Genomic DNA, 10686 nt, shown 5'->3' with positions numbered 1-10686 from the left:
GCTCTCAGCACACATTCAGGATGTAGGTATTGAGAATAGTTCTGTCGTTGGGCAGATCAGCAGGCACCCACACAGTCTTAATCCAGTAGTGAGAAGCTAGGAAATCTTTGTAGGCACATATCTAAACCACAGCTCGAATTTTTCATTGATCTGGACTATGTATAACTTGCTTCCTTTTAATATCTCTAATAGATCCTTGAGTCGGCTTCCCAAGTCAAGAGAGAAAGAATGCATGCTTTTTATTGCCACCTCTCCTTCAGTGTGGACAAATGACTGGCTTTTTTTTAAAGCTCTGTGTTTTTCTGGAGGATTAATATGTGCATAGGTAGAACCAAGGGGATACTGGCATCCACAGGGACTTGAGTAGAGAAGTGTCCCTTGTACTTATGTGGATGGAGGTTGGCCTGTATCTGTACTTCACAGCAAGTGAGTTTCCTGTGGAATGCAAGGCTGCCATGCTGAGCTTACAAGATAGAAGAGAAAAGTGAAGATTCCCCTAAGTACATTCAGTTGCATGCTTGGTTTTGCTTTGGAGATATAGTCAGTTAATCTTTCAGAAAAGGTAGTAAAATTGTTACAGAATACTTAAGCAATGGTAACAAGAATAGGAAGAAAGAAATTTAAACTAGAACAGAAATAAACTATTTTTTAGTTTGGACTTTTTAGAGAGAGTGGCTCCCTGTGGAATTATGCTACTGCTGTCTGCAAACATGAACATTGACCTGTAGGTCATGGACAAGCTTACTGGAGGACTCCTTCTGAAACAGCTTTTCCATCTGGTGGAAAGCAGAACTACTTTGACATATGTTTTAAATATTCCTTTCCTGTCTTCAGATGGCCGATTTCAGGCTTACTTTTGAAATGGCTCATTCTGAATGCCATCTATTTGCCAATGATTCTCTTCCTTACTTTGAATATTATTTTTTAAGTACCTACTTTAAGTGTCAAAACATGATTCAGAATGAAGAATCCTCTGATTTTTTTATAATTTTGAGAGAGAAAGAACTTCTGCTTGATCCAAATCTATTACTGCTGGTAGTCAAGCACTACTTGCCCAATAAAATGAGAAAATAAAAGGAAACTTCTTTTAAAGAAGAGGAAGAAAAGTCACTGGTTTTTGTCAGATCTCTTTTCCATGACTGATGATAGTACCTAATTTGAAAAATAATTCAAATCTAGTTTTAGTTCAAAATCTTCTCCTCCTTTACAAGGCTATTGATTTTTTTATGTTGCTGTTGATAGGTAGCACTGAGTTTTTCCTTGTGTTAGCACCTGTACAACAGAACAGAAAACTTCCTGTCATGACTACCAGACTATAAAGTCGCTTCCTCTGAGCGGCTGTTACAGCCACTGTGTCAATCTGCCTCACTGAGGATGTTCGTTGTTTTCACTGACCCACTTCATTGGTCCTAAAATGAAAACATAGCACTGAAACAACCAACTAAAAGGATCAATTTCTGTTGTTTCAGATGGTAGCTGTTTGTTAAGAAAAAAATTAATTTCTTCATCTTTGTATTTGTGCTTTGTACATGAATTTTACTGATAAATATATTAACTAAAAAACAATGCAATACAAAAGCATTTAAGATAATTAGTCTTAATGTTGTTGTTGTTGTTGTTATTGTTATGTGCCCTCGAGTCAACTATGACTCATAGCAACCCAATGAACAGCAGTTCTAAACCTTGCCCTATCTTGAGCCAACCTATCTCTGACACATTTGATTCTATTACTACAGTCATTGTGTTAATCTATCTTGTTGAGAGTCTTCCTCTCTTGTACTGATACTCCATCTTTCCAACCATGATATCCTTCTTCAAGGACTGGCTTTACCTGGTAACATGTCCAAAGTGTATGAGATGGAGTTTCAAAACCCTTGCCTCCAAAGAGCATCCTGGTTTCACTTTCCCCATTACAGGCCTATTTGTTCTCTTGGAGATTCATGGATATTCAATATTCTTCTCCAGAACCATAACTCAAAGGTATTGATTCATTTTCTGACATCCTTAGTCATTGTCCAGCTCTCAGAAGCATAGCAAACAATTGACAAGACCATGGCTTAGAACAGGTGCACCTTAGTCTTTAGACTGGCATCATTGCTCGTTAGCATTCTGGAGAGTTCTGAACTAAGTAACACATGTATCCTACTTGTCTAAGTAAACTTCTGAACTTCCTAACTTGTCTTACCCAGTGTTTGCATTCTTGGACATTGACTAGATACTTTAGTAATTGATGTCCTATAAAATGTGGAATGATTCATATTGTCAATAGTTAATTTCTTATTGAGTTATTTTCTTTATTCTTCAGTACTAAAATGAATGAAAATAATCTTTTGAACCTTTGTTTTCTAATATTTTCACATAAAATAAAGCTTACAAAGCACAAGTTCACCATTTCATAGGGATAATTGTATTTTTCAAATACACTGAACTATTCATCTAAACTTCTATTGTCTATGTAAACCCATATCCCTCCTGTGAGAGGGGAAACATTCCTCTGTTCATGGCTTGTTACTGCTGCAGAAGCAGTTTTGTGTTTCCGTGGAAGTTTCCAGAAGGGCAGTCATGCCTGGTGTCTAGGCGCATAGATTACGTGCAGAGCATGGGCCTGTGGACAGACCACACTTTCCACAGGCAGGAGATCTTTTACTTACCCTGCATGTGGGAAGCTGGCCCCTGATACTGGAGAATTAGGTTATCTCTATTTTTCAGATGCGTGTGCTTGTCATGGTTTTAGTATATTTAAGTTAAGGACTGAGGCCTATATTAGAATTCCTGTCTGGATTCCTCTGGGGAGAGCAGTGTTTGATGTGTGCCTGCTTCGTTTATGTGACCCTGTTTATGTGCATTCCAGTGATCATTAACAAAGGCCATTTGGTGGAAACCTGTGATGAAAGTGGATTTAGAAATGGCTGGATCAGCTGCAATTTTGGCAAGGCTGCAATCCCTCTACATTGAGTGAATACTCCTGCATCATCAATTTGTGTTCAGCCAGCCTTCTTTGGAGAGAAGAGGCAGTTTAGTCAATCATGCACAATGAGGGCAACAGAGATATGGATTTCCTTTGCACAGAGGTTTAAAATTCTGTATGTTAGCAGAGATTTCCCATCTTATCTACAAGGCCTACTCATCAAAGCAAGTTTTGGGAATTAGGACTTAAGCAAACAAGTTGTGTTTAGATTCTACATAACATTGCATTTTATCAATGCCTAGGATCTGTCCTTTTCTGGTTTTCTGCTCCCCAACCTGGAGATTTTGGGGATGACTGGAAGAGATCGTAAGAACAGCGATTAGCTTTGTACCTACAGACAGGAACTAAAGAATCCCTCACAGAGCAATCTTTCTGAGGTTTACCCTCTGGTTGTGGTATCATATGACTAAGCTCATCATAAAAGCTGACAAGGGCTTAATGAACGTACTACAAAAGGGGGCTGAAATAAATTGCTGCTGGTTGATGAAAGAGAAAGAGGTTGGGGCAACCAGCTTTGCCTCAGTAGTGTGTGCAAGCCTCAGATTTCACTCTTCTGTTACCTTTCAATCTTTGGAGGTAGATACCTAAGTAAATAGCTAAGAGTAAAAGAGGGTTCAAAGTCCTATAATAGACAGTACTTGTGAGAAACGGGAAGGATCTATTTAATCTTCCCATGCTTCAATTTCTTCATTTGTAAATAGAATACTTTGTAAACATAGTGAAAATCTTAAAATCAGAGGAGTTAATCATTTTGACAAATTTGCCACTCGCCACAATCTGAGTTAAAGGAAATTTGGGACAAATAACAATTCCCTTTGGGGGAAAAGTATTAAAAGGCATGATTTATTGCTTGCAACCTCAACCTCAGCTACTAGTCTTAAGTTTATCATCAAAAAGTAGAGATGCTTGCTAAGACTGAACTACTAAAACCAGGGACGGGATATTTGAATAATGACTGTTTTCAGGAGGACAAGGTGAAGAGCTGATTTGGACTTAGGGAGGTAATGTATGATGATCGCTCATTGCCCTGGAGTTAGAATTGACTTCCAGCTAACCCTTCACTGGGTTTCTGAGAATGTAAATTGCCCATCTTTCTCCTGAGGAGCCACTGGTGGATTTGAACTGCCAGAGAGGCATCAGCTTTGGGTTAAAACAACTCCTGAGGATTAAGCCACTAGATAATAGTTCAAATAGATAAAAGGTAAAAATTAGCATGAATCCAGTCCCAAAATGGGGTGATGGATTTATTTCTTCCCTTGCTACATCTTTATCCTTGTCACTAGCTATCCCCAAGGCATTCTCTGTCTGATGCTGACCATGTGGAGCTAGATCAGAGATCAAGGGTTAAAAGGACAGCATGCTTCAGAGTGTCAAATAAGCAGATACTTATTTGGAGAATCCACCTGACACCTCAATTTTCTGACCATGCTTTGGGGCTATTTTCCCCCTCCTACTTCACGATGCCATCTGCAAGCTCAGGAGTCCACACAATACCCTCACATTATGAATGCTTTCCATTCTCTTTGTAGATTCCATGGAATGATTCGCAGAACTCCCAGAGAATATGTCACATTTACAACTACAAATTTCTTTTAGCCAAGAAATACAAACGACATTTTCATGTATTAGCCTCCACATCCCAAGAGAGGCACTATCTTCCTAAGAGTAAATGTCTTCCCCAATCAAGGAATGCTCTGAGCCTCCTATATCCAGTATATCCAGGGCTTTTAAAAGCTACTCTTTCATGATAGGTTGAGTCATGCCCACTCCCATCCCAGGCTAGCTGATACCAGACTTCCAGGTGAATTTTTCCTGGTCTGGCCAGCTTCTGCTCTTTAGCACAAATCCTCAGGAATGGCCTAGACTTCTCAGACTACGGCATCTCAATTATTCCACAAGTTATTTCTCAGGAAACAAGGATAATGGCCACTTATCTAAGGGTAAACTAGGTCCTTTATCCCATAGTGCAGTCGAAACATCTTTTGTGTAGAATTTATGAAAAACTTTGTAAGGAAGGATCTTTTAACAGGATTGACATAAAACACAACTATTGTCTTAAGAACAAATGGTTTTCCCATCATGGGAAATGTTCCAAGAGGGGCTGAATTGTTGAAGAAATTATTCCATCCTGGTACTGGATGTTGAACTTGATAGTGGACAATGTATTGTCCAAATACAAGATAATCTCATTTCCTCCTACTGTTAATGGTTGCCTAAATTTCCTTTTTACTACTTTTGACATAAAAATGCAAAACATATTTTTATGACTTCCTCTGTACACTGACTTTTTAAAAAAAATCTTCAATCAGTTATGTTATCTCCTGATATCTGTATAAGTGTCTCATACTATTATTACTGTTAAATAATGCTGTTTTGTCATTCTGAATCCAGACAGAGAGAGGCATTGGGATACATTCCTCTATATTAAAACTCTTAATAAAAATGTGGTTTTATTTGTGGATACTTTTAGAGATTCATTCTGAAAATAAATGTCACTAGGAAGATATCCACCTGACATTATTTCTGGTCCAATTGCACCATTAATTGTAAACATTAATCATTAAGAAACGTTGACTGTAACATTCGTTCAACAGGAGCTTTGGCCCATGAACAATTGATTGACAGTTTACAGTGTCTTTGTTGCAGGTCTTTCAGATTGCATATGTCATCATCAAAGCTGCGAATGCCCCCAGACCAGGGAACTGGATTTTGGAGCGCTCTCTGGATGGTGTCACATTCACCCCCTGGCAATATTACGCAGTCAGCGACTTGGAATGTTTGACTCGTTACAATATAACTCCGAGACGGGGCCCTCCCACATACAGGGCAGATGATGAGGTGATCTGCACCTCCTATTACTCCAGGCTGGTTCCCCTGGAGCATGGAGAGGTAGGTGCCCACTGGGCTGAGGGAGTTTCTCTCCTCCAAATATTAGCATTGCTGTTGCTAACCACTGAAGACAGAAGGATCAAAGATCTGCCCTAAACTTAACCTATTCAAAGCATCAATGAATGGCACTTACAGATGAGTGATAGCAATCAATACAGATTTTCTGATTGAGTTATTCCCTTCCAGAAAGCTTCTGTAAGGAGCTCCCTGAAGTTCTCTGTCTCTTGTTGAAATACTAAAGAAGGAGTGAGCATGCCTGTGAAAACAGTGCTCCCAATTTTCTTTGTGAAGTCCTTTGTGGTGGACATTGAGATTGTGTGATAGCACATGAAGTATTACAGCTCAGTGCTGGGTGCACTAGATCGTACACAAACCATTAAGTTCAGAGTGTAACTACAACATTCCAGCCTTTAGTATAGCACATGGCTTGAGGAGGTAAAATGGCAAAACTTCTCCAAAGTGCTCCTCACAGCTGAAAATAAAAAAGTGAGCCCAGGTACTATTCCAAGAGCAGAGACTAAAAGCAAGCAAATAAAGCTTTTGGGTATTTCCTCCACTATCCCTGGACTGCTCTTGGTATTTAGAATTTGACTCCAAGAAGTTATAGCATCATCATCATCATCATCATTGTTGTCGTCGTTGTCGTAGTAGTAGTAATAGTTAAGATATTCTCATTTCTCTTCCACAATTTCCAAGGTACAGGTATAAGTACCTCCAATAAATTGAAGATACATTGTGATCAGATTGTTCACAATTCATTGATGAATATTCATCATTTCTCTAGGAACATAGTTCTTTTTTTATTTTATCTTCTTAAAGATCATTTCCTAAAGTTCAACAACCAGGCCTGTATATTCCAATCTTGGAAGCAGAGTGGCATTCACTTCCTAACCAACATGCCTCTGGAAACTATGAACTTTGAAGAACAACAATAGTTATAGCAAGACTTCGGGTCTTTTGTTCATAGGGTCGCTATGAGTTGTGCTCAACTCAACAACAACAACAACAACAATAAAATGTATATATTTTAATGTGTTTTTTTTCTCAGATTCACACATCTCTAATCAACGGCCGACCCAGTGCTGATGATCTTTCACCCAGGCTGCTGGAATTCACTTCTGCCCGCTATGTCCGCCTTCGCTTACAGCGCATCCGGACCCTGAATGCAGATCTCATGATCCTCAGCCACCGGGAGCCCAAAGAGCTCGACCCCATTGTCACACGACGAGTAAGTAACACGGCGGCTCTCCTGACAGCTATAGAAGCATGTTTTGTTTAAGGAGAGTGTACTTTTCATTTTAGTTGGCTTTCTCCCTCCTATTATTTCAGTGAAGATATCAGATGTGTTTTACTAGCAACATCAGCCAAACATGATGTTGTTGATATAATATCCCCCGGCCCTCTCTCTTCTACATCGTTTCTAAAATATGTGACACAGAGAATGTGGTGGCCCTTATTCTACTCTGTCTTCACAGATTTCAGTAAATGGAAAGTTAAGGCTTTTCACATAAAACAAAATGTAATTATTTGATATACTCAGGAAACTGTATAGCTTTTTAGTGTATAATAGCTTATATTCAGGAGTAACATCCATTTTTAGTGTACAACTGAGTATATAATCCTTGTATACACATTTTCTTATTTCTTGTATAACATACACATGGAAGTTTGTATTTTAGAGTAGCTGTGTGTTTAATTATTTAAGAAGCTGGTAAATTTTTTACAAAAGTAGCTGTACCATTGGACAGTCATATTAGTAATATTGAGGTTTCTGGTTCTACTCCTTGTTTTCAAAGATTTGATATGGCCAGTTATTTTCAATTTAGTATTTTTTTTCTTTATTGTTGCACATTTTCTCCCCCCTCCTCAGCACACCTGCAATGCACACCTTGTTTCAGATTTTTCTTGTACAGATAATTCCTAATTATATATTCCTTTGGGGCAGTTCTCCGCATCTGTTCTAATGCAGTGTTCATTTTTTCCATTCCCTTCCCAACCCCTGCCCACCCCATGTCTGTCTTATTTTATAAGAGCGCTGTTAATTTAGTTTGCCCTTTTCTGACAGATATTTCATTCAGCATAATGTCCTCCAGGCTTCCCCATATTGTGTAATGTTTGCAAGTTCCTTGTTTTTCAATGCTGCATAATATTCCAATTTGTGAATATACTATAGATTTCGATTCATTCATTTGTTGATGGGTTACTTCCATCTCTTTGTTATTGTCAATATACATGGGTGTGTCTACATCTGTTTGAGTTGTTGCTCTAGTTTCTTTGGGTATTTTCCCAGTAGTGAAATTGCTGGGTCCATGGTATTTTTATTTACAACTTTTTGAGAAAATGCCAGGTAACTTTCCATAATGGCTGTACCGTTTTATACTCCCACTAGTAGTGATTAAGAGTTCTAATCTCCCCACAACCTCACAAGAATTTGTTGTTTGCTGCCCTATTGAACTTTGTTATTGTTTCTGAGCAATTTAGCTATTTTAAATGTGGATAGGAAAGCACCTTACAATATTAATTTCCCTAATGACTGAAGTTGAGAATCTGTTTTTGGTGTTGTTGTTGTTACGTGCCATCGAGTCATTTGCTACTCATAGTGACCTATGTACAATAGCCCTAAACTCTGCTCTGTCCTGTACCAGTTGCACCATCTCTGATACACCCATCCCAATTGTGGCAGTCACTCATAGAGGACCTTCCCCTCCTGCACTGTCCCTCCACCCTACCAAGCATGATGTCCCTCTCCAACGACCTCTCCCTCCTTACAACATGTCCAAAGTATGTTAGATGGAGCCTCAGAATCCTTGCCTCCAAGGAGCAGCCCGGTTTGACCCTTTGCAGGATGAATCTGTGTGTTTTCCTAGCAGTCCATGGTACTCTCAATACTCTTCTCCAACACCAAAGCAAATACATTTTTAAGAGACATAAACACAGGTTATATACATGGATTTCACCTGATGATATGCATAGGAATCAGACTGATTACATCTGTGGAAAGAACCTCTGGAGAAGCTCAATATCAGCTGTGAAAACTAGGCCAGGAGCTGATTGTGGAACAGACCATCAACTACCCATATGCAAGTTCAAGCTGAAGCTGAGGAAAATTAAACCAAGTCCACGGGAACCAAAATATAGCTTTGAGTCTATCCTCTAGAATTTCAGAACCATCTCAGGAACAGGTTTGAGGCCTTGAACACTAATGAGCGAAGACCAGAGGAGTTGTGGGAGGACATCAAGGGTATCATCCAGGAAGAGTGCAAATGGTCATTGAAAAGACAGAAGAGGAAGAGAAGACCTAAATGTATGTCAGAAGAGACTCTGAAAATTGCACTGGAGCACAGAGAAGCCAAAGCACAAGGAAGAACTCAAGATACCAAAGAGTTGAATAGAAGATTTTAAAAGGCAGCACGGGATGACAAAGTAAAATATTACAATGAAATGTGCAAGGAGTTGGAGTCAGAAAATAAAAAGGGCTGAACTCACTCAGCATTTCTTAAGCTCAAGGAACTGAAGAACAAATTCAAACCTTGAGTTCCTATAATCAAGGATGCTTTAGGCAGAATATTAAATGATCCAGGAAGTATTAGAAGAAGATGGAAAGAATATACTGAGTCACTGTATCGAAAGGAATTGGCATACACAGAAGAATTTCATGAAAGAACATATGAGCAAGAGCCTATGGTGATGAAGGAAGAAGTTCAAGCTGCTTTGAAGGAAATAGCAAAAATAATAAGGCCCCACGAATAGATGGTATACCAATTGACATATTTCAGCTAACAGATGCTGCCCTAGATGTGCTCACCAAGTTGTGCCATGAATTCTGGAGAACAACCACTTGTCCAACTGACTGGAAGAGATCTATATTTGGTCCCATCCCAAAGAAGGGTGACCCAATAGAGTATGGAAACTATAGAACAATCTCATTAATTTCACATGCAAGCAAGATTCTACTGAAGATTATCCAAAAACGACTGGAACAACACATCAGCAGAGAACTTCCAGAGGTCCAGGCTAGGTTTAGAAGGGGTTGTGGTACCAGGGCTATTGTAGCTGATGTTAGATGGATCTTAGCTGAAAGCAGCAAATACCAATACCAGAGGAATGTCTATCTGTGTTTCATTGACTATGCAAAGGCGTTTGACTGTGTGGATCATAACAAACTGTGGCTGAGAAGAATGGGAATCCCAGAACACTTGATTGTGCTAATGAGAAACCTATACTTGGACCAAGAGGCAGTCGTCAGAACAGGCAAGGAAACACTGCATGGTTCAAAACTGGGAAGGGCGTGTGCCAGTGATGTGTCCTGCTTCCATACCTTTTCAACATGTATGCAGAACAGATTATCAGAAGGCTGGGCTCTATGAGGAGGAATGTGGGGTTAAGATTGGTGGAAGATCTATCAACAATCTGAGATATGCAGATGACACAACTCTGCTTGTGGAAAATGAGGAGGACCTGAAGTCCTTGCTGCAGAGGGTCAAGGACTTCACCCTCCAATATGGATTGAGGCTCAGTATCAAGAAGACAAAGATTCTCACCACTAGGCCACTTGGCAGCATCAGGATGGATGGTGAAGAGATTGAGATTGTTCACATCTTTAGTTTGCTTGGCTCCACAGTCAACACTTTCGACACCAGTAACCAGAAAACTAAAAGACGTATTGTGATGGGAAAGTCTGCTGTTAGGGACCTCTCCAAAGTACTAAAGAGCAATGGTGTCTCTCTGGAGACTAAGGTGTATTTCATACAGGCCATGGTCTTTGCTATCACTTGTTATGCATCAGAGAGTTGGACAATGACTAAGGAGGATAGAAGGAGAATTGATGC

General features: G+C 39.5%; 1 protein-coding gene across 1 annotated transcript in view; it reads left to right on the top strand.

The window, feature by feature from the left end:
- The window catches only part of LAMA1 (laminin, alpha 1), a 177285-nt gene that overhangs the window by 35443 nt on the left and 131156 nt on the right, over nucleotides 1-10686 (top strand). Inside the window, exons 4-5 of the mRNA XM_006891430.1 lie at nucleotides 5615-5857; nucleotides 6906-7085. Coding sequence (XP_006891492.1) covers nucleotides 5615-5857; nucleotides 6906-7085 — 423 coding nt within the window. The remainder of the gene's footprint in view (nucleotides 1-5614; nucleotides 5858-6905; nucleotides 7086-10686) is intronic.

The sequence above is a fragment of the Elephantulus edwardii genome, unplaced genomic scaffold, assembly GCF_000299155.1.
Source record: "Elephantulus edwardii isolate Elephantulus edwardi_28Jun2011 unplaced genomic scaffold, EleEdw1.0 scaffold00097, whole genome shotgun sequence".
NCBI classification, from domain to species: Eukaryota; Metazoa; Chordata; class Mammalia; order Macroscelidea; family Macroscelididae; genus Elephantulus; species Elephantulus edwardii.
Note: the sequence above shows the minus strand (reverse complement) of the source record. Positions and strands in the feature narration are given on the sequence as shown.